Source organism: Stegastes partitus, unplaced genomic scaffold, assembly GCF_000690725.1.
Source record: "Stegastes partitus isolate 25-593 unplaced genomic scaffold, Stegastes_partitus-1.0.2 Scaffold124, whole genome shotgun sequence".
NCBI lineage: Eukaryota > Metazoa > Chordata > Actinopteri > Pomacentridae > Stegastes > Stegastes partitus.
Genome location: NW_007577855.1, coordinates 151,776 through 175,871, shown reverse-complemented (window position 1 = coordinate 175,871; position 24,096 = coordinate 151,776). Strand labels below are relative to the sequence as shown.

Here is a 24,096-nt window from a genome sequence, read left to right as displayed (position 1 = left end):
AATGATCTGTCTTCCCCTGCTCTCATTTATTCAATATATGTATTTTAGTTTCAGTATTTGTGGCAGGCTATGGTTTTCCTATATCTTGCAGCTTTGTGTAATGATTCTGAACACATTCAACCTTTTCCTTTGATAAGTATGAACATAAAACATGGATTTGGTCACAGACTGCCTCAGGCAAGGTCTAGTTTCCACAAATGGTATCAATCCTAGATCCTCTTTGAAGATTAAAACCATCGATTTAATACCAGATGAAAGCTGATTATTGATCCCGGGGTCAACGTCACAGAATGTGCGTGACATATAAATATTTTGTCCAATCAGTGACTTGATCAATGTTTCAGGATCCAATCGTAAAGGAAGCTGCACACTTGTGGGCGGTGCTTAGGCTGTGGTCGCGTCCCATACGTCTGTGTCAAATCTCAGAAGTGAGCAGGGGAAGACCGGAAGTAAGGAGAGTTTGCCTTTAAATTATAATCCAAATGTGTGACTTCTCTTAAAGCGCGGATTTTAAAGAACAAATATCTAAGTGAAAATTACGTATAATTACAGACTGTTTGTATATAATTCAATTTGACTTAATTTGACCATAAACAACACCGCAACCTGTATTTGCGTTGCAGACATACTTTTATTTTGAAAACCTACCCGGACGTGCGGTGTCTTCCTGTGGCTAGCTTGACGCTGGCCCGCTCAGCCTGGATGCAGGTTGATGTAGATGATTGGGAACCACCAGCTAGGATAGACAATGATGAGGTGGTGATGTACTGCTAATGAAAGTGTATTTCTCGTGTATCCTGACAGATTTATAACTAGTGTACGACATCCTTTTTTTGTTTGCAAAAATGACGACTACCACGACATTTCAAGGAATGGAGCCCGGTGCTAAAAGCAGTTCCAGGTAAAAAAAGGAAAAGGAAAAAAAAAGGCGTCGTTCAGAGCGTTTCCGAACCGTTTAGCCACCATGAAGCCAACAAGTCCAGCATCCTTTGACTTCAGCCCTACGTGGCTTAACGTAAAATATAAGACACTTTTGTTCCGTATCCTGCCTGTAATTGCTGTTTAAATGTTTAGAAATGGTTTGAAACTAAGCATGGAGCGACGGTACATGGATAAAGCTCAGCACCACACCTTCCTGTTTTGTCCGTTAGGATGGACCATTCCCATTCACAGCGCTAGCTAGCTAGCTAGCTAGCTGTGTAGCCAGATAGCATGCATGCAGCCTCCCTTTTGTGGAGGAGCTGCTTAGCTAGCAGGTACAGACGAGGCGGCTCGGTGATGCTTCCTCTGTAGGCCTTTCACATTTCCATGCTTTTATACCGTTTCTTCCCCCACCGTCCTCATTGGTTTTTCATCTTTATTGTGTGGGAAAACGCAGAGAGCATCACATCTGTCCCTCCAGCTGGGTGGGGCCACCGCTTTTTATTTCACATCAGTTATCGAGATGATGATCAGTGAGGTACAATAAGACATCCTCCAGTCTGCCCTGCATAGGGTCTGCTGTAGCCGAGGGCCATGTTCCAGCTGGCCACACCTGACTTTAACCCGAGCTACATGCACGTTAGAGTTCATTTGCACAGATGCAGTGGAGGTGTCAAGCAATCCACTACTGGTTTAGGGAAATGAAAGATGCAATGATGCCAATTAATAATCCACAATGTTTAAATGAAGGAGTTTTCAGAAAGTTATAGCTCATCATGCAAAAGTCCAGGTTAGCACAATGTGATTCATGCAAAATGCCAAACTGTGTTTGACTCAAACCTGTCCAGTGTGATCTTCACAAGAAAAAAATAATAATTTGGATAATGATCATGCATGCAATGCTTCAATGATTCAGTTCCCAGTTTGTCAGACACACCTGGTGAATAATCGTGCATTCTGATAAACCAGTCTTGGGAGTAAATCCTGTCTTTGTGGATGTGATTTTGGACACTAGAAATATCAGGGCTGTAAAACTAACCTGAGTGATGCTGAGAGGTTGTGTGTCATCTGCTCTTGTTGATATAAAATGATTTGGTACAACATTAGAAACACCAGTTCTAAATACATGTTATCATTGCTGTAGATCAGTGGTTTTCAAACTGGGGGTCAGGACCCCCACGGGGTCCCTAGATCATTTCAGGAGGTCGCCAGATTATTGTCGAAAAAACAAATAAATAAAGCCTACATTTATCAAATAAATTTGTAATAGGACTGTCAAAATTGAAAGTGTATACTTCTTCCCACTCCTTTTTTGAACTTGTTAATTTTATGATTTGATTATGCCATATTCTTCTTCTTTTTTATGCTCTTTTTAAAAGGATTTTCTGTAGTTTTTATATATTTTTTCTCCCTTTCATTTGTTCAAAAAAAATGTAATTTATTCATTCATTCAAAAGAAAATTAACGTGTTAATGTCAAGAGATGAATCTGTGGAATTGATGCATTCATTTTTAAAGCATGACCAACAAAGTTATCACTCATAATATATTAAAATTTCTAATTGGGGGGTCACAAACACAAGCTTATGTTATCTTGGGGGTCGTGGCTCAAAAAGTTTGAGGACCTCTGCTATAGATGACACCAGTTTGTCAACACAGCTGGAACTCTTCATTCAGCACCAAGTGCAGCTTCAGCAGCAGCAGCAGCCTCATGTTAAGTCCAGCATGTACACCAGCACTTTACTAGGATTGCTCTTGTCATTCCTAAGGAATTTAAATTTCGAAACATGCCTGGTATGCCCTCTAGTCCTCGTCGTTTCTTGCTGCAACCACTTTTTGTTTTTGAAAAATAAGTCAGTGAGATCAAATCTGTAAATTTTTCACAAAGGGGGTCACATTGTGCAGTGACATAAATACATCTGATCGCCTTTTGCTGGCATAAGTGCGACTACTTAATCATTGGTTAGTTCTTTGTATCTTTAATCTGAGGGTTTTCTTTTTTAATAAATAATTGTTGAATCATGAGCATCATCTTGGATCCAGCTTTCACTAACGGCGTCACCCCTCTCATTTTTCTTCCAGGGTTTTGCGCCCTCCTGGTGGCGGCTCCAACATTTCACTTGGTGCTGATGAGGAGAAGCCTCCCGTGCGAAAAAACAAGATGGCCTCCAGTGTTTTCGCCGAGCCAGAGGACCCCTACGCCAATCGAAGGAACAACCCGCCAGGTACAGCTCGTCTCACCTGCAGACAGTTGTTGCTTTAATGTGAAAGCTTATAACTCAGTTTGCCATCTTATCTGAATAGTTTACCCCTACTAGGGGTAAGAAGGATGGTTAAAAACACAAGATCTATGATAACAAAGAATAATCCTGAACAGGTTTCACTTGTTCTTCCTTCTGCCAGCGCTACGTTAAGCTGTGGCAGTGGTGCTTCCCTAAATAACAGAATAAACGTAGGTGCTCACATGACAAACAGATTTCTCTTCATTGAAAGTTCAGCCGCTGGTGTTTTCCTTCTAATCTTATCAACGTTGCAGATACATGAAATATTTCAAGTAAAGCTGCCAAAGTCCTCGTTTGATCTGAGAGTTTATTATTGAATTTAAAAATATATGGATTTCATAGAGAGATATCAAAGTTTTGGTCTTTGATGGAGACATGCTGACTCCGGATGGCCTTACTGTAACATTTTCTTTTCCAGTCCCGGGTTTTCCAGCGTCTCTTTAAATGTGGTATCAGGCACCACAAAATGTGACTGAAAGAAGAAGTGAAACAGTAAAAGTGATGACGGCCGTGTATATTCGATCTGGTGAAGTTGGCCACAGTTTTCCACAAGCAGATAGACAAATGAATTTCTTCAGACTGAACATCTTCTGTTGTCTCTGGAGTTAATATGTGCTCTATTTACTACGGTTTTCTCGGCAGACGCACCCTACAGTGACCTCAGGCCGTAAAAAGAATTTAACTGTGTAATGGTTTGTAAACACCATCTTAAATACCGACTGCCTGCTGTCGTCGTACGGAGGCTGTAGCGTACATTTAGGAGTTTGACTGTGTGATTTTGTGGACATGAGTCTACTGATCTGGTGTCACTATGAAACCTCATTTTGGTGGCTTTACCTACATCTGGTTGAAGTGTACTCATCAAAGCAGGGATGTCCAAAGGTGAAGTGATCATCATCCAGAAAGGAAAACACGTTTTGGTATCTTTCTTGACACAGTAACACATAAGAGTCGTTTTTCTCTTGAAACAAACTCCCTTTTTTGGCCTTCTGAGTAACGCAGTAACACCTACAGAGGATATTTAGAGAACGTCTGCGTAGTCACAGACTCGACGCATATTGAAGAGTTCACATGTTTCCATCTGACATTTCCTTCTTCCTGCTTTTACTTCTCACATGAAATGATAGAAATGAGCCTGTTAGCTCTGACAGTATGAAGCCTGATTTACTACAGCCACGCAACGCTTCTCAATTCCTTCTTTTACTTCTTCAGTTTGAGGAGAGAAGTGGGCCTCTGGTCCTGACATATTTTAAACATTGGTTAAATAGTCTGTGTACGGTGAAGGAAGTGAGTCTGTCACCTTATCTGACACACATCTGAGAATCTTTCAGTTATTTTTGGCCGTTTGATAAACAAAAAAATGTCGACAATCTGTGTAGACACTGATGTCTACAGAGATTGTTCTTATCATGCTGGTTGATTTTCCTCTAAAAGCTTTTTGGGGGGAACCTGAAGGCACCAAAAATGTGTATAATCAAGAAAAACACTGCTTTGGTCTTAAAATCAACAGAAGCAGCTACAATCACACTTCCTCTGGGCTTCCTCTGACTATAAAATGGCAGCGTAATTCACTATTTGTTTATTTCTGTGTTTTATATTTCATGATATCAAATCCTCTGACGTCCGGTTTCTCTCTCGGGCTGCTCATGCCGGTAGTGAGAACATGACAACACACTCACTACACATCCTATTCATTTAATAACCTTCTTAGACTTCCTTCTGTTCATGTCTGTCTGACTCTTGAAAAATGTTGGACATCTCATATCAGAAGTGAAACAAGCCTGAACCTGGAACGAACATGCCGCGATGTCTTCCCATGACAAGTCTCTTTATCGTGTCGTATCGCAGACGTTCCTGCAGCATATTTATGAAGCTCACGTGCTTCCTGAAACTCACATTTCCCACATAAATGACTTGAAGCTTCTCCACGAAACTGCAGATGGAAGCAAAATGTGAAATAAAATCTATCGTGTTTTCTCGTTGATTTTTATAGCAGACAGATTATTTAAAGTTGATTAAATATACATAATTACGTGATACCTCGATGCTCCACATGACTGTTAACATCTACAACAACGTTCTTGCCCACCAGAAATCCTTTGTGACGGACACAAAGATTCGAGAACCGAAAATGCCACTTGGTGACACTTCTGGCTATGATTAATCGTCCCACCCACATGCCGATTGATGGCATTTCTAAATAGCTGTATTTATTCTCAAAATGACACGTCTGTGAGTTAGGTCATTGGAAACAAAGCAAAAACTCCCTTTGGCTCCAAGTAAAAAAGAGCCTACGCAGCCGGACGTGACTGCATATCGGTGTTAAAACAAATGACCATCAGTGTGAATGGATTTATTATAATAATGGCCTTTAGTTTGAAAGTGGGACTTTAAAAATCCCTAAAATTTCCCACAACACAATGTAAAAACTAGTTGGAAATGAGTCATTTTTTTGCAAAGAAATTCCTGGTATAATGTGGGTCAGGAGGTCATGTCATCAGGGTGGTTTCCCCTCGTGGGACCTTTATTTCCCATTGTTGCTTGCCAAAAAGAATCAAACACAGGATCCTCAGTGATGTCTTAAACTCTGAGTTGGACAAAAACAGAACCAGATGGAAGTGCTCTGCATGTTTACTTTTTGTGTGAAGATCGCAGCCCAACGATAGCAGCCGTACTTCCTGTTATCATCTGATGGTCGTAGACATCATGGAGTCACTGAAGATAGATATACAAATTAGATTTTGCATTTTTACTTTTTACTTTCAGTTATTATTTATGTACTTTTTAGTCCGAAATAATTTTCTGTTTTGTAGTTGTGTTGAGGTGAATACATTTGTGGGCCTCGCTTGAGGTTTTTGGAGCCAACATAGCAGACATCAACGATAAAAAGGGGAATTCACTTTGAAATTCCTCATTCCTGTTCAAAATGGTAAAACGTCGAGAGCTCACTGAAAATGAAAGAGTGCTTCATGATGCGGGATGGTCTCAGACAAATAGGGAAAGACAGAAAGTGATCTCACAGTGTGGTCAAGCAAGAGACAGGAAATGAAAGTAAACTGTCAGACACCTCAGGATTAAGTGCTGGAAACAGAACGGAGACCTTCTTCAAGCAGAGATAGATGCTTCTGGATCAGAGTCTGAGAAAGTCTCCAGAATGGCCGTAAGAGACGACTGATGGAACAAGACTTAAAGTGGAGAAGAGCTGCTGAGAAGCCATTATTGAGGCCTGCAGTCATTCAGATTTTACAAGGAGCACAGACACTGGACTGTTGATGACTGGAGGAAGGTGCTCTGGACGGGCGAGTCTACATTTGAACTCTTTGGCCGGCACCGTCATGTTTATGTCCGCAGAAAAGCTGGAGAACGTTTAGATGCCAGATGCATTCCACCCACAGTGAAGCACGGTGGAGATTGCGTTATGGTATGGGGTTCCATTTGTGGGCAAATTAGTGAAAATGGACGGTATCATGAACAAGAGCGTCTACGACAGCATGTCAGCGCATCATGGAATCCCTTCTGGACTGAATCTGATGGGTCGTGGGTTCAGATACCAACCAGACAGTGACCCCAAGCAAACTTCAAAGCTGTGCAGAGACTGTTTGACAAAGAAAAAGGAGTCTGGAGTCCTGGAACTGATGGACTGGCCAAGTCAAAGTCCAGATTTGAATCCTGTTGTAACAAATTAGGGATGTAGTACAGTCATGACTCGATAATCTGACACTAAATGTAAAACCTTCTTTTATGTCGGATAGCAAGGCTGTCGGATTGTCAAGATGGAGGTCCAGATACAAGGAGGGCTTGATGCTGGAAGGCTCATTTGTTGTTAACATTTATTGTTCATAGTTGTTATAATAACTAGTAGGGCTGGTCTGAATAGCACTTTCTGGTCTCTGGATATTCAGGCCCGATTAATGATGAATATCCGAATATAAAGCGTTGTCAGCAGGACGGGAACGAAGAGGCAGTACTTGGCTGCTGATGCCAGTTTAGTCAGCGGTCACACTTCTGTTTCCACCATCGGCGGCGGTGGGGGAGTGGCGGATACGCTCCACCGTTACCATCCGTGTTTATGTCCGTAAACACTGAGCACGCTCGCTGCGTGTGACGTCGTCGTGTCCTCTTCTGTGCATGCGGGACACTTGTGGGTTGTATAATGTTCACACAGCAGATCACATACAAGTTGCATTTAATTAGAAATGTGAACGAACTCACAAAAAATCTGATTTCACAAAAACATTGGAATTGAGCAGTAAGTCCTGCAGTGTGAACGTAGCCAATCTGTGGGATTGTTCAGTCAGATAAATGCCGTGATCCTGATTTGTGACATAAAATGTCATGTCGGAGTCTAAATCCAAAGCTGTCGGTATGTTAAGGCTGTTTTTAATGGATTCCGTTCATTTTTCCAAAAAACCTGTCAGACAGCAAAGTTTTGGGATTGTTAAGGGTCGGATTATCGAGTCATGACTGTACACTCAAAGACTGATCGCACAGAAGTGTCATCTAAAGCAAGTCAGCGGGAAACTATCTGGAACTAATAACAAAAGAGGCTGTCAAAATGTAAATAAAAACAACACCAGCAAGAATCCAGCTGTTATCAAGGCAACAGGAGGCCATATGAAATATTATGGTTTTTGGTTATTATGTGTGAAAAAGGACAGTTTAGTTGTTTCAGTTTATTTGCCTAATAAATAAGAACATTTTTAGTTTTAAACAAGATTTCTAAGATATCTATGTTTTCTCATTTTCATGACAGATGCTCTAATAAATGTGTGAAAAATGAGTTACACATGATCTATGTCACAGGATACGTATCCAATATATTTGAGATGCTGTTTGCTAATAATGGACTTTCCACAGTCCCTGTTAGACACATGAGTAGCGTCCAGGGATAATGATGTTGACCTCTTGACCTGTCCGTCTAGCACTTTGGTACCGACTCGAGTCACTTAAAACACAAACATGTCCAGTCTTATCTCTGAGCCTTGACGCCTCCTTGCTCTTCCAGGTGGGAAGCCCACCGGTGTGCTGTGTGGCGAGCCTTCGGCCCCCCTGAGGAGAGGAGTAAACCACGCCACCAATCACTCTGGAGATGCCCCCGCCACAGTAAGATCACGCCTCAGATCATGAGTTGTGGGAAGAAATGAAGTGAAACCTGAAGTCAGACAAACAATAAAGGAAGCACAGGAGGTCCAAATGGTTTGAAATGTCATTGTTTTTGTCTTTATCTTCCCTTTAATGTCTCGCAAAGATAGCTTCAGTAGCAATAACAATGAAATGAGACATTACCGAAGGACATTTAGGTATTACCTGCTTATATTTCACGAGTCGGCGCATCTGTGTTTTTCCATCAAATCTGATGACATATTAAAGAATTTCTTTTATCAGTGAATGCTGGTGAACACTAAATCCTCTCTTTTCTGCTTGTTTTTATTAGGATGGAGAAAACTCTGTACGCGAGACCGGTAAGAACCTGCTTTGATCAGCTCCCTGTACCCACCTGTTGGCTGATTTCTTTCATGTAACGTTCACAACATGCACAGAAAGGAGGGAAAAGAAAAAAATGATACATCAGGAAGCAACTAATATTATTTACCACTTAAAATTCTTTAAAAAGTTCATGGTTATTTCAGTATTAACAGGTTTTTTTGGCAGCAGTAATACCATGAATGTGTCTAAATAGAGTATAGAGAAATGGATTAACCTTGATCTGACATTTGAAAACAGCAAAGCAACAATAGACCTTTTAGATGACAAAGCAGCAGCACTTGAAAGGCAAAGGACTGACGCTCCCACGTCATTTGGTCATTTATTATACGCATAGCTTTCCCTCCGGCTAACGCTCAGCCTTTTGACTGAGCCTGGCGAGCTTCCGAAGGGTGTGTTCTGGAGACAAAAGTACCTCGTTGATGTTGTCTCGCATGTTTCTGTGTACAGAAATCGTTGCTGCCGAGCCCGAACCAGTCCCAGAGCCGCAGCACGACGAGGCCCCCCAGGCTGAAGAAGCCGCCGCAGGGCTACCATCCGGCCGCCGAAATCCCCCAGGGGGCAAATCCAGCCTCATCCTGGGTTGAGTGCCACTCAACTACCCCTCCTTACCTCCACTCGTCTCTGAACTCATCTTTTCTTTCCCTTCTTTTTTTTTTTTTTTTTTGTTTTCTTCAAAACAAGAGCCCCCCGTCCCCGGTCCCTGGTCCCTGGTCCCCGTCCCCCCTAGCCCATTTGTCTGTACCGCAGGAATCCTCTGATGTCCAGCAGACACCAGTTCTCCTCCACATCCCCAAGTGCATTGTTTTGATACCTCTTTTTTGAAAACTGTTTTGTACTGTTTTTATTGTTTCATTTTGACAGAAGCACTTTATGTATTTCTATGTATATGGTTCAACGTCTGCCTTTTCCCCCTGAAATGCATTCGACCTGCCAGGAAGGGCACAAGGCTCACATTTCTCATATCAACCAATGGTAAATGTCCCCTAACTTTATGGCCGCGGCAGAAGCCGTCGGTGATCATACAAGCAGTTTGTAGAACACAAGCAAAGGAAGAAGAAGAAAAAAAACCCAACTTTTGCACTGTGTTCATTTTTGACCCATCTTGCATGCATGTCCGGTCTGTAACGTATGAATGTGAGAAGAAACATAACTGTGAAGATTTTTATTTAAATTTTTTTTTCCTTTCAATATAATTTAACCTGTTTGTTAGTTGTTATTTTGTGGACTAATTGTCGTACTGTTGTTGCATGAAGTTGGACTCTTTCTACTGATTATAGTATTATTATCCACATAAATTACTGTAATTGTGATCTGAAAGACGCAGACGTTTGTCTTCTGATGATTACCGTAGGTCCCCTGTCAGGTAACAGAGTCGGAACAAGCCTTTTTTTATATCGTAGTCACTAACCTTAGATTATTGTAAAACCCCCCTCCAGTGCCGGTTTTAAGTGCCCGTTGTTTTTATAGGTAAAGAAATTTGCTCAAAAATTCACTCTAAAGTGTTTGTGTGTTAGGCTACAGCATCAAACACGGTTGGGTTTCCTGAATTTCATCCTCGCAGTATCGCAAAGACCAATGTTGTTTTTGTTTCCTTTCAATGGCAAATCAATGGAATGTTGTTGGTCCTGACTCTGGAGCGTTTCCGGTAAACCCGTCCGAGATTTGACAAGTGACCTTATGACAGCCCAGCCTTCTTTTCACAGTTTTAACCCCCCCTCCCCCCTCCCCTCGTATACATTCGTTAATTATTACCGTTCACTGGAAATCTAGAAACAATCTTTTTGTACGTTTCCTGTGACCTTGTTTAAACCAAAATCCCCTCCTGCTTCTGCTCTGTTAAGTCACGTGCATGACTGCTGCGTCCACCAGTTGTCATGCAAGAAAATCTACATGTCTTGCCTGTGGTGTCTCTGTTTGGGTTTTTTTTGTTTGTTTTTTTTGTTTTTTTTTAAACGTGTGTTGCGATGCAGAACATGTCAGTTTGCATCCTCTTACCAGTTCCTGTTGCTGGATATAAGTCACTGCAGAAATTTGAAAATCAAGAAATGGCACAAGTGGAAATTAACATTAAAAGTCAATTTTGACCATTGATTGCATTTGCTGTGTGTGTTATCAGCCTGAGTGGTTCGACTCTAGGTTAGTGCCTTTTATAGGAAACTTTAGGCCAAACAGACTTCAGGAGATAGCCTCTTGATTTGACTGACTGCTGATCCCTGAGATTAGGTCAACTTTGAATATGTTTGCTGTCAAATGAAGATTTTGTCCTCGTGTCACTTGCATTGGATGAGGAAAGGGATCATTTGATTCTCACTGAAAGCGAGAATATTACCAAAAGCAAAGATTTTTTTAGTGTTTTTTATATGTTGAAAGACTTTATATGTGTAATATGAACAGGTAATGACATGAATGAGCATTTCCACGTTGGAACAGAGGTGTGCCGATGACCTATGAACTTGCAGAGTGAGGCTTTACAAATCTTTCTTAAGAATTGCTTTTCTGTTGAAACATGCACGCCGCCTGAATCACAAGATTTACAGCTTACCAAAGAAAAAGGACAACCTGGGGTTGCAGTTTTTTGGGAATTGCGCACTGGCTTCATTTTCCACCCTCAGAGATGACCGCTTGGTAGCATAGAGTAGATTTAATAGTGTGTGAGCAGAGTCGCTGGTGAGCTGGTGTGCTCCTGCTGCAGCGAGCAGTGGAGGGATGAGTTGGAACTATAAAGCAAATTCTAGATTAAGCAATGAGAGTTGCCTTTGTGGATTAAAAAAATGTATGAATATGTAGCTTTATTACACAGACATGGGTTTTAGGGGTTAAATCAATGAGAAGGGGAAGGATTGAAAAACTAATCCTTACCCCTGAGGTATGTAAAGGGGGGGGGAAAGTGCAGTGTTAAAAATCTTGCACTATGTGTGTAGCTGGGGCAGATCTACTGTGGATGCCACCCCTAGAAGATGCCTTGCCACCCCAGTTCCTAACGATCTAAAGGGTTGTGGCCCGCCGGAAAGAGCAAAAGTCCGGATACGACGAATAACGAGCGAACCTCCGATTTCCGAGTGCTTGTGAATGCACCACGAAGACAGCGCGGTTCTCACACAGACCTGCGCTGCCAACTTGGCGACTTTCCAAATCCTCTCCTTTGTTCCCCAAAAGCGACTAGCGACAAATCTAGCGACTTTTTCTGGTGTTGTCTGAGACTTTTCTGGTGTTTTGGAAACTGGCGAAAAAGCGCGTATCGTTGTGCTGTGAGCAGCAGGTGTTTGATCTCCTCCCCGTCCCGAAGCCCTCACAGGCGGTCAAAGGTACTGCGCAGCTGCGGTCGGATTAGAAGAGACCCTCAAATGAATTGCGCATGCGCTAAGCCGCCGCTGACCCCAGCTTGGTTTACAGAGGGAGAGCTGGATGTAAAAGTTTCCCTCATCTAAAATAAGAAGATAGATATTGTCTTTGCATACAGTCAAACATATGCAAAATGTTCTCCATGCTGTTGGCAGTATTCCTCAGTGGTGGTGTGTTCATATTCAGATCATTTACATACTGTAGGCGGTAAAAACACAGTGTAAAAATACTATATTACAAGCAAATGTCCCTATTTTGCACTTTTTCCAGACGAAAAGGTCAAAAATCAGCAAGATTTGGCCATTTAAATACTATGATGGTTGCTTTCAATACAATGGCTTTGCACATGCTTTCTATGTTTGATTGGTGTCTGCAGTTCTTCACATGGAGTTCCATCCATCCATCCATTAGCTATACAACAATTAATCCTCACTCGGGTCGTGGGTGGGCTGGAGTCTATCCCAGCCGACTTAGGGCGAAGAAAGGGGACACCCTGGACAGGTCACCAGTCTATCACAGGGCTACACTTAGAGACAGACAACCAAGCACACTCACATTCACACCTACGGACAATTTAGAATCACCAATTAACCTCAACATGTTTTTGGACTGTGTGGGAGGAAGCCGGAGAACCCGGAGAGAACCCACGCTGCACGGGGAGAACATGCAAACTCCACGCAGAAAGATCCTGGACCCGAACCGGCTACCTTCTTGTTGCGAGGCAGCAGTGCTACCAACTGCGCCACCTTGCAGCCTTTGTTCAGTGTTGGTTTTTATAAATTTAGTGTCATAATAACACCAGCATTGATGTGTTTCATCATGATTTAGTTAACGGCTCAAACAACATGTTTAAATGTTGAGCACCTCTTTAAATTGTACACATAAGATTGTATCATAGTTAATAATGAAACTGTCAAAGGAAAAACACAGATGAGTCAGTGTGACTCTTGTAGGAGACAATAAAGAATGAAGAGGAAGGGAGCCATCACCAGCTGTTTCCAGCCTAATAAAAGAGAGCGGGGGAGCATCACAGAGAGGAGATGGAGGAGGGCGAAAGAATTAAAAGCATGCAGAATTTAGACAGTGAAAGCGAAATGAGAGGCCCGATGTTGTCAGAGGCTATCTCTTGTCCAGCTGGTCCACTTGGTGTGAATATTGCTTTAGTATTATGAGTAAGAAGTGCACCTGTCACAATAATTACCCTTTTGGACAAAATATTATCTGATGTAGTTCATCTTTTATTTTTAAAATCATAAGTTGGCCTTTAATTCTTAAGAATATCCAGGTATCGGAGTTATAGTGTGAAAATCTAATGTATTTATTGTGACAGGCCTAACATAAGCATAGATCACGCAAATACACGTGCATAGAAGAAACATGTCTAGTCTCGATCTAATTTGTTGCTAAATTTAGGACACATTTTTATCTAGCATTGTGTCACCTGCCTTCACTCGCCCTAATGAGGATTACCGTTAATTCCAGACTACCTGAATATAAACCGCACCCACTAACTTTAAAAAGAAAACAAGTTTTCAAGTACATATATAGGCCACATTTGTCGACAAGCCGCAGGTGTCCACGTTGGAACATGAGGTATTTACACAGAAAGATTTTTTAAACTTTTAAATAAAAACGTTGGTAGTGTTAGACCCGATTCTTTAGTTCTCAGATACAGAATTTATTTAGGCTCAGTGCAAAATACAGATTCAGAATGCATAATAGCTCGAAACATACTTATTTCTAACAGTAGCATACACAACTACGTAAATGCTTTTTTCCCAACAGTGCCTCAGAATTACTTTGTCACACACTTTCTCAGTCTCTCTTTTGTTGTCGCTCTCAATGTCGCTTACGTCTCAAGGCAAATTCGTAAAAATCCATAAATTAGCCACATCACTGTATAAGGCAGGGGTGGGCAATCCTGGTCCTCGAGGGCCACAGTCCTGCATGTTTTAGATGTTTCCCTCTTCCAACACACCTGATTCAAATGATCAGGATCGTTATCAGGCTTCTGCAGAGCTTGATGATGAGCTGATCATTTGAATCAGATGTGTCTAAAACTTGCAGGACTGTGGCCCTCAAGGACCAGGATTGGACACCCCTGGTTTAAGGGCTGTGAGGTGGCACAGTTGGTAGCGCTGTTGCCTTTGTGTCCCAGTGAGGACACCCTTTCTGTGTGGAGTTTGTATGTTCTCCACATGCAGCGTGGGTTCTCTCCGGGTTCTCCGGACGTCCCACAAGGTCCAAAAACATGTTGAGGTTAATTGGTGATTCTAAATTGTCTGTAGGTGTGAATGTGAGTGTGCTTGGTTGTCTGTCTCTAAGTGTAGCCCTGTGATAGACTGGTGACCTGTCCAGGTGAACCTGCCTTCACCCTGAGTTGGATAGACTCCAGCCCCCCAGCGGTGTATAGATAATGGATGGATGGATCATTGTTTAAGCTGCAGCGTTCAAAGCGTGAAACAAGTAGTGGCTTATAGTCCTGAATTTACGGTAAGTTAAATATATGCACACACAGGTATGCCACCCCCTAAACTCTAGATGCCACCCGGTTAGTATTTCTCTAGATCCGGCCCTGCTGCAGCATTACACGTGAAAAGCAAAGAGAAAGAATTCAAAACTCTCTCGTCCAGTTATTTATTACAGCGAGTTTTTTTGTTATTTTATTTATCTGCTGGCCTCTGTTCGCCCTACGTGCTGTGTAAACAACATGTCAGAGCGTCCTTAAATCAGACACGAGGCGTTCCTACATACTCAGAATGAAACCGAAAGTACGATAAAAACGAAGTAGGCAGATCAACAGCCGAACCAGACGGTTAGACAGAAATCCCCCACTGAGAGACTCGGTGCTCGTCCGGAGGAGCGTGTCTGGTGAGTTTGACCGCCTGCTTTGTGTTTCTGAGCTGTGAGGCGACATTTTGTTGCGTTCACGAACCTAAACACTGAAGTCATTGACATAAAACTTACAGCTGACGTAGCCGCGTGTGTGTGTCGACGAATATCTTTTTGTGTGTTCACCGGTGTGTGTGTGTGTGTGTGTGTGTGGTTTTTATTATTATAATTATTATTATGATGTTGTATTTACATGTAAATGTATTGAGTTATATTAATAATGGTTGAACACTGAACAACACACCTGGTGAGTCAGTCCTGCTTCAGGTACAGCCTACCTGTCTACTGTACGGAGCCATTTTCCTGGCTGCTGTTGTCGTTTTTATTTTTTTAAATACTTTTGTGTTCCTACTGTTGACGTTTGCTTCCTTATTTAAATAAAAACCGACAAAAACAACCCTCAAAAAGCTGCTGTATCCGCCTATCAAAAGTCAGACAAAAGTTGATCAAAGTACACGGTAAGGATCATAAAACCTGCTCTGCTGGTCTAAAGAGGACAATGTGGATTTCCCACCAAGTGCTGTTCAAGCAGAAGTGGATCAACTTGTGACACTAATAGACAAATATGAGCCACACATTTTTCATTATTATTTAAATAATATGAGCAATACTGGAGTTAGAATCACAGTGTCCGTGTATGTTTATGTCCAGGGTTGGAGTTAGGCCAGTTTCAGGCGGATGGGAAAATGTCTAATTGAATTATAACGTGCTTGTGTGGGTTCTGCAGATGTTTACAGCTGCACACAAGAGATTTGGACTCTGGCGTCCGTCTCTTCACAGCTGCAGTGGTTTGATGATTGCATTGGGACGAGCAACACGAAACATGTTTGAATTATGCGTCCATCACCTGACTGGTCAGACTGCAGCCTGCGTGAGAGCATCATGTTTGTGTGGTTTAGTCACAGTGACTTTCAGTTGTTTTCTGATTTGATGTCACAACAGGGGATCATTTTGAAAGCAATCTTTTGAGTAACTTGAGGGGGTTGGATCGCACATGTGGTCAAACCTACTCAGAATAATAGAAATAAAAAGGCACCATGTCTCTCCCTCTAGTGGTGTGAGAGGTGCATGGGAAAAAATGAAAATGCCAAACAACCAAAACCCAGCAGGAGAAGACTGGCAGAGAATGCCAGCTTATGGAAAAATAAGGGGAAAAAAAGTCCAGTCCAAGTGAAACCAAGCAGCACCAGCACTTTTGTTTTTGCTGTGCATGCAAGCGCTTCGCACAATAGGAAGGAAAATTCCCCCGTTTGCATAGAGGATACAGCCAGATGCTTTGGGATGATTAAAACTCTTCAGTGGCACGATGAGAAAGTCTTGCGTCAACTTTTTGTTTCTGTATCACTTATTGGCTGTTTGATCTGTGAAGTGAAAGGACATTACAAGTGTAGAGTAAATAGAGTTGGAGGACGGAGGGGTTGGGCAGGTTTGTGAAGCAGTGCTGGGTTATTTACAGAAGGTAAGACAATGGCAGGACTACAAAGGCAAGCTGTGGTCATTTCGAAAGTGGACCAGACGTGCGAAGTAATGGGATCAGAGGTCTGCTTTGGATCTTATCTACTTTTAGTTTGATTTGTAGGTTTGATTGATTTGTGTATTTTGAAGTAAGACCTTTGAGGGATGTGTATTATGCACACACACACACACACACACACACACACACACACGATAATCTGTTTCATTCTTAGTGATTACTCTGCTTACTTTTAGCATTTTACGAAAGAAAAAAAAACAATGTTTCTTTGACAATAAAGTGCATTTTGCAGCTTTTTAAACTGCAAAACTTTTGCCAGTGTTTCGCTTGTTAAAAATCCACACATGTTCTGAATTTAAGGTTGTTTCTGTTTTGTTTATACATTTTTGAATCAAGATAATTTGACTTCAGGAACGCCTACGCAGCACAATGCCTGTTCGTAATTAAGACAAATAAAGATTAAAAAAAAAAAAAAAAAAAAGTAAAGAGTTTCTAAACTTAGCAGTTCTGATGACTGGTTCCTGAGAAAATTGCAGCGAAATTTCAAGCATTTCCATGAGTGACCTCTGGGAGTAACTGTGTGGTCACACAAAGAAAACAGTTGAGGCAAACTTTCTCTCAGCCACGATAAAGTCCTGGACGTCTCGGTCGTTTAATCTGTTTCCACTGACGCTGAGAAACAGTTTGTCTTACGTCTGCTTTTTGTCCGTTTTATCTGGCTCTTGGTGGTATCGCTCCTGTCCTCAAACGAAAGGATACACCCACGGATTGATGCTTTTTTTCTCATACAAGGCTGCGACAGTCGCATCCCGGGAAGGCCGATGGGAAGTAAATGAAGTCACGCTGCAGGGTTTATTTATTTATTTTCTGTTTAATACAAAAGCTAAACCTCACACAGTTCCCAGTGTCCATGAAAAGAGCTCGATCTGATATAAGATAACGGACCTTCAGCTCACGGTTCTTGGATGTTTTTTTTTTCTTTTTTTGATCTTATTTAAAACGGAGTTTGTTGACATGCGGTTCCCGCATGTTGACATCAAAATGAGTGAATGAAACAGGATGGAAAATGCTAAATGGGAAGGTTTTTGCCAAAAATGCACTCAACATCAGTTGTATGGAATTATTTTGGCTACAGAAAGGATGATAGTAATCAAAAACAAGTCACAGCTTGTTGCGCGTTACACAAGTCAACACATTTTTTTTGACCGTTCTGAATGTCATTCCAAAAACAAAAAAAATGCATGTCTTTGCCAAAATTCCTAAAAGAGCAACAGCACAACAAACAGAGAATACACTCACACACTTTGTATGTTGGAAAACTACTAAAATACTATTTTCCATTGGTTAGGATTCATTTAATTTTAACGCTAGATGATAAATAACAACTAATTTTTAGCGCAATTACTTATTCACAGTGGTAGAAAGTAACTCAGCACATTTACTCAAGTATGTAATTACAAATTTGAGGTATTTTTATTGAGTCTTTTCCTTTTATGGCACCTTTTTTTTTTCTACTTCAGTGCATTTTAGAGGCAAATTCATACCCCAGCTGTAGTTACTTTACAAGTAAAGATTATTGCACATAAGACATGTGAAGAACTTGTGAAATATGTTTTAGTGTGAATAAAGATGCTGTTTGTACAAGTACAGCTGAAATGATTTAGTTGATTATTCAATGAGTTGATTGACTGAAAATTAATTAGTTTTAACATTTATTTTGCTACAGTTAAAGTCAATTTTCAGGTTTTACCATTTTATGGGTCCAGTTTCACAAATATGAAGATTTTGTGTGTTTTTTTGTTTGTTTTTTTAAAAAAATCATTTTGTAATATGAATTTTTTCTCTTTTTTTGTCTTTTTAGGTTTTTTTTGTAAATTGTGATGGTGTGACATCGGCCTTGAGGTAATTGTGATGACATTTTTCACTATTTTAAGAATTTTTACTAACCAACCAATAATAAAAATAACCATCAGGCGCTGTCCTGCACTAAAGTGTCTAAAATGAGCTCCACCTCAACCACCTGCTGGAGTAAAATCTAATGACATCATGTGTATTAGTGCAACAGTCACATTTTTCTGCATAGAGTTCTTTTATTTTGAATCTTTTCGGTACATTTTCCTGATTATACTTGTATTATTTTTGCTTAACTAACATTCTAAATTCAGGACTTTTACTCGTCACAGAGAATTTTTACAGTGTGTTTTCAGTATTAGTACTTTTACTCGAGTAAAGGCGGTGAATACTTCCGCCACTGCTACTTCTCAGTGCGACACTGGTCACGTCCTTCCTGTTTCGGTGAAAAGGAATGCTTTCATACAAAGAAGCCCATCACAAGACTGCTGTTCCTTTGGCTCAGTGATGCTGAAAGTTCCCTACTGTTGTATTTCGTCACAGTTCCGTAAACGGCCTACCACTAACGGATCTTGACCAAATTACTATAAAACTAGTGACATAATACTGTCGGGGGAATTTAAGACTCTTTCCTTGTAAAGAAAAGATTACGTAAATGTAATTTTATCCAGGAAGCGAACGCTGGGTTTCCCCCAGAAACAGGGTAGTAATTTGTTTTATTATTAGTTATTCCCTGAACGTTAATGATTTAGCATGACATCAATGGAGGCATTGTTTGCTGTACTCGTTCTTTCAGTTTTATTATGATTTCTTCAACAAGCAGATATGGTCTTTAATGCCAATTGTGAGTTTTATCCCAGTCCCGCCTGCATCTGTGGCCATATAACATACCAGAAATGCCTTGTACATCCTGCAGTTTGATTTACAGAAATCCATCATGTGGTTTGAAAGCAGGTGATCACTGCATCTAAATTGATTTAAAAACCCAAAAAATAATAAATAAAATTCTGACTGTCGTTTCAGGTAAAGAAACATGGCCTCCAGCGGAACCTTCTGCCTTACTCTGACTGTCCTCTGCATCACTGCAGCGATTGCACAGACATGTAAGCTCCTTCATAATCTGAATACTATGACTATGAAATTGTGCTTCCTACCAGTGTAACCCCCCCCCCACTCATTTTAACTTTGTCTCCCACAGCTTTTGTAACAGTCGAATGCAACGCTCAAACATTGGGAGAGCACGGCCATCAGTCACTCCTGGAGTGTTTTGTAAAAACCACAAAAGAAGGAGCAGATGCAAAAATCTTGGTTGTGACGTGGACCAAAGAAGGAGTTGAGAAACCCTTGCTGGTTTTTCACCAAGGGGATGTGGACGCGCAGAAAGGCTATAGATTTGCTGAGCCGGCCTGGGATGAGAACAACAGGAACACATCTCTGCTCATCACCAACACTGCAGTGACAGACGATGGAGTTTATTCATGCATGGTGATCACAGACAGCGGCGATGACGAGGCCCATACCAGCCTCACAGTCAAAGGTGAAAGTGAAACACTTTTACCACCACTTGGCACAGACAGATGAAGATTTTGAGCTGAGAGTTTATTCACAAAACTAATTCTCAGTCGCTCAAATTGAATTTAAAACACTAGGAAAGCTGTTACTGGTGTTTGGTTACACACAGAAAACTGACCTCCTGAAAAAAGTTGTTTCTCTTAAAGAAGGAAAATTATTCTGAGGTCAGGGGACTTTCCTGGTGAAGCTGTTAGGCATTCCCCTTAGATGCTGTCAACTGTCTTTATTTGATTTCACTTTCTTTCTGACAGTTATGTTCATATTTGTTGTGGTAGCCATTTTCTTATCTTATTTACAACATATTGTGCTGCTTAGTCCCAGTAACATATTGTGGCTACTGGATGTTATTGAGTTACTTTGTTGTTGCCATTTGATTGACATGATGCGATACAATGCTTTGTTCAGCCCACTGACTATGTTTGCTTTCCATTGCAGCCACATACAAAGCACCAACTGTACTCCACTCCATCCCTGAGAAAAAAATCCCAAATCAAGTCGGTGAACTGGTTTGTATCACTGATGGTGGCTACCCAAAAGGTCAGCTTCGCTGGTTTGACCAAGATGGTGGGGAATGGACAAGGAGCGCAGCAATGAATGCGACAAAGTCGGGCAGTGGCCTGTTTCGGCTCTCGAGCACGTTCCCTTTGCTGCAAGGATCCATTTTCTCCAAGTATACCTGTATGGTGTTCAATGCCAGTGGAGGCAAAGAGGGTTCAACCACATTTGAAATGCCACCGCCATCACCTGCAGGTAGATGTTATTGAGTGTATGTTATTAAGCACCACACTTGATACCTTATAGACCCGCAGGCTCAGTCCAGCTGGACACAGAAGAATGCCAAGCAGTAATTTCAGCCACAGATAAATCTAAGGGGATTTCTTAATCTGGAAATTCGTAGCAACACAAACATCACCGCGGTTTCGTAAGTAAGAGCCGCAAGCTAGGACATGTTTTTATTGGCATCGCCGGAGATCGTAGTAGGCTGAAGTTTCCAACACAAACAGCAAAGTGTTTATGAAGCATTAACTTAAAAAAAACACACCCTGCAAATGCAAAATGGAACAAAAGCCACAGAAGAAGATGGAGGTTTTCATGCACTGGCAAGGCTTCTTAATAGCAGGTCTTTTGCTGCTGACTTTCTGCTGATGCACAAGTCAGCTGACAGGCCAGAACACGCATCTGACCAAAGAAAACTATGCATGATGGTAGATTTCAGAGACGACTGGATGAGGGTTTTCATGCCATGGGATCACTGTTCATTCTCTTTGATGAAACAAACCCACCAGAAGGTTATCTTTGCAGCGATCTGAGCTGGTGCCTCAGTTGTCACAGCTGTGACACAGACTATTATCTGTCCATGAGGTGTCTGTTGCACACCGTTGCAACATAGCGAGGTTGTTGCCTGCCTGCCCTCTCGTTCCTTTTTTTTTAACTTTCTGCTTTGCATGCACGTGTACAGTTTTACTTAATGTCTAAACATCTACAGACCTCCCCTGAGAGTAAAAGGGAAAGTGAATGTAATTTGCTAAAGTTCTACAGGGGATCTTCCCACCATTGTATGCATACCTCGTTTCAACAACCACTTCCTGCAATTTGAATCATCAGATTATCACATTTTCATTTTCTGTTTGATTTTTTTCAGAACTGGGAGGCAGCGGAGGGTTGACTCTCCCCTCCAAAGTTGTCGCTCCTGTGGTGGTCATTGGTTCACTGATCGTCGGATTGCTGTTGGTGTTGGTCTACAGAAGGCGATCTCAAAGTGAGCGCACACTCCTTTTGCTTCAGGTCAAAATGAACCAAAGTGTACCGGCATATCACATGTGAGGAAATACAATTAAAAACAAAACCAAACAAACAGTAAGTTAGATCAGAATTTAATTTAATCATTTGGATTTTTCATGAGATGCTTGAATGTCGCGTGAGCCGTCATCGCTTCCTTTCTGTAAACAGTGAAGAACTCAAACGCAAAACAACACACGGTGACAGTTGATAGCAAACATTTGCGAGTAGAAAAACCTGTCCAACACCTGGCTGGCGGGCGGCCAAGGTATTCATGAGGGGAAAGTACACGAAGGAAGTCCTGTTATTGTTCGTTTTTTTTTTTTTTTTTCCACTGAGCAGTTTAGCTGCTGCAACCTTTTCCACAGTCTGAACAGCAGAGTGGACATAGTTTGAGGTCTGCAAAATGTCTGGCAAAGATTGGTGACCTAAATGTGTGTAGTGACTGTGCCTGTAGTGACAATGTCTGTCATTGTCCTGACAGACGCCCGGAGGCCCTCTGCTGTCCCCCTTATGGGTACGTCCATCTTTGGACATATCATTACTGCTGCTTTTACTCTGTTCTATCTTGGCATCAGGGCTGTGTCTTCAGAGGTTTGGAATAAACGCTCTACCTACTGATTTTGCTTTCTATCTGTTTCTAACCGCCTTGAACGGAGACCTGCTGACAGATCAGCAAGTGCTGGTTGATGATGGATTCGAGTTTGACAAATTCAAATTAGGTCTCGATGTGTTTTTCAACCTTTTGTAAAACATTCCTTTCAGCTGCATTGTTTGGAACTTTGGAGTTGAAACACACGTTCACGGCTGACTGTCTACTGTCCTCACATTAACATGGGCACCAAACTGTACTGAGCTTCCTCTGATTTTTAAGACTTCTTGGGAAGTAGGGTTCTGCAGTATTGCGCTGGACATCCGTGGAAAACCTTAGTCACTAATCACAAGTATCTGAAGCATAACCTCGTCTGACTAATGCTACAGACGCTCACCACTGGAGATCTGTCAGTGGTTGCATGTCATAAACTTGCTTGATATGGTGACAGTTTCCCTTACATCTATTGCAACGTACGGCAAATCTCATATACTGTGATCATTTCTTCCAGACGACCATCAGCGGGTCCCTGCGAGACAATCTGATGTTGAGGAAGGTACGTATGTCTACAGCACAGTGACCCGATTGGCTGTGTTAAATACACAAAACGTCTCATTGCTGTTTTCATGTGCATTCCTTTTCTCATGCTGTCATTCAATCTTTCTCCAGGTTGTCTTGACGACATGATGCCTGAAACAGTCCAGCCCTGAGGTAACTATGATGCTCCAAGCAAACAACTGAAAAGACGAGTTTCACCTCCTTTTTGTTGCTCGCAGTCAGATATAAATATATTAAATAGACAATACCAAATGTCTGCAAGCTCTCATCCTCACACCGTCTCTTTCTCTCTGCAGGAGAAGCCACACGTCACATGAATACAGTAATTTACCAGCAGCCTCTGAAATTAACACTTCCTTGTTTGCTAAACTCCACTCTGCCATTGTACTTTTCCTTTCGCAAACAACCGTGTGTAACCAGGAATGACTTGTATTACTGTGATTTATCAGAGGAGCTACGAGCTCGCCGTTCACCCGAGCTCAATCGGTAATCATTCCTAAATCAGGTGTAAATCTAGAGATGAAGAAGAAAACAAACCAGCTGATCATGGCTGAATCAAGCCGAGATCAGCTAGAAGCCATCGGATCATCTTCTGGCCTTTCATCAGCCATGTCAGGAACATCTTCAAGGACCACGGTGATAGTGATTTAAGATTCTGGCACTGAATCTCTGATATATGTTGGAGGAAATGTGTGTGTAGTCAGCCTGGCGTAGGTCCAACCCACGCAGTAAGTGTAGCTCGTAGCACTCGAACAGGAGTGGCCCGTCTTCTCACTTCCTTGTCTTGTGTCGTGTTACAAGGAAGACACTGAATCATGTTTTTGGGAAGGAGGCAAATAGTGTGTGTGTGTGTGTGTGTGTGTGTGTACACAGTGGTGAAATGTAACTGATGCATCTATGTTGTGATTTTGCAGTTTTTTGTTGTTTTTTTAAAAAAAAAAAATCTTTTAACTGTTGCGTGTAAATTGCTAATTTGCAAATTTTGTTCAGCTGCTTCAAGATTTTTCTTACTGTCAGCAAATCTGATCAATAGACCCAAAGCAAGGTGCTATTGTGCGCTTATTCGTTCTTGACTTTCCTAACTGTGGCACTTAGGTCCAACCCCGCTTGTTCCCACTGAAGATGTGAATTCTTATAACAAGTGCAAAGTTGTTGTTGTTGTTGTTTTTAAAAGGCAAGCTGAAAACATCCTGGCACTGGAAGCTTTTAGGGAAAGTTATTCCTGTATGCACAATGTACTCCAACAGTATGAATTAGAATTTCTAGTTGTGGGTTATTGTGCACCAGATGCGAGTCACTTAAAATACACCACACTGGTTGTGGTGCTTTGATGAAGGAGCATGTCAC

The 24,096-nt window shown here is 41.5% G+C and overlaps 2 protein-coding genes across 4 annotated transcripts; both read left to right on the top strand.

Annotated features, from left to right (window-relative positions):
- The first annotated feature begins 725 nt into the window (after nucleotides 1–725).
- Nucleotides 726–10,780, top strand: jpt1a (Jupiter microtubule associated homolog 1a). Its single transcript, XM_008278471.1, has 5 exons — nucleotides 726–901; nucleotides 3,003–3,145; nucleotides 8,208–8,305; nucleotides 8,637–8,664; nucleotides 9,137–10,780. Exons 1-5 carry the CDS (start codon nucleotides 846–848, stop codon nucleotides 9,271–9,273), a joined length of 462 nt encoding a protein of 153 aa, XP_008276693.1. The 5' UTR covers nucleotides 726–845; the 3' UTR covers nucleotides 9,274–10,780.
- Nucleotides 10,781–14,835: 4,055 nt separating this feature from the next.
- LOC103354885 (CD276 antigen) lies at nucleotides 14,836–23,798 on the top strand. 3 transcript variants are annotated; one of them, XM_008278472.1, is made up of 10 exons: nucleotides 14,836–14,902; nucleotides 18,259–18,299; nucleotides 19,272–19,351; nucleotides 19,447–19,785; nucleotides 20,256–20,570; nucleotides 21,463–21,579; nucleotides 22,084–22,116; nucleotides 22,703–22,747; nucleotides 22,861–22,902; nucleotides 23,046–23,798. In XM_008278472.1, the coding sequence occupies exons 3-9, from the start codon at nucleotides 19,282–19,284 to the stop codon at nucleotides 22,899–22,901; spliced, it is 960 nt and encodes a 319-aa protein (XP_008276694.1). In that variant the 5' UTR covers nucleotides 14,836–14,902; nucleotides 18,259–18,299; nucleotides 19,272–19,281; the 3' UTR covers nucleotide 22,902; nucleotides 23,046–23,798. The 3 variants fall into 3 exon arrangements, with proteins under 3 accessions (XP_008276694.1, XP_008276696.1, XP_008276695.1); XM_008278474.1 differs by lacking the exon at nucleotides 22,084–22,116; XM_008278473.1 differs by lacking the exon at nucleotides 18,259–18,299 and having other exon boundaries at nucleotides 14,883–14,902.
- Nucleotides 23,799–24,096: the final 298 nt, after the last annotated feature.

Excerpts from the sequence above, each read along its gene's own strand:
- LOC103354885 (XM_008278472.1), top strand. The coding sequence starts at position 19,282 with ATGGCCTCCAGCGGAACCTTCTGCCTTACTCTGACTGTCCTCTGCATC. Across the intron at positions 19,352-19,446 it reads TGCAGCGATTGCACAGACAT|CTTTTGTAACAGTCGAATGC; the intron begins GTAAGCTCCTTC and ends TGTCTCCCACAG. Across the intron at positions 21,580-22,083 it reads CTACAGAAGGCGATCTCAAA|ACGCCCGGAGGCCCTCTGCT; the intron begins GTGAGCGCACAC and ends TTGTCCTGACAG.
- jpt1a (XM_008278471.1), top strand. The coding sequence starts at position 846 with ATGACGACTACCACGACATTTCAAGGAATGGAGCCCGGTGCTAAAAGC. Across the intron at positions 3,146-8,207 it reads TCGAAGGAACAACCCGCCAG|GTGGGAAGCCCACCGGTGTG; the intron begins GTACAGCTCGTC and ends TTGCTCTTCCAG. Across the intron at positions 8,665-9,136 it reads AAACTCTGTACGCGAGACCG|AAATCGTTGCTGCCGAGCCC; the intron begins GTAAGAACCTGC and ends TTCTGTGTACAG.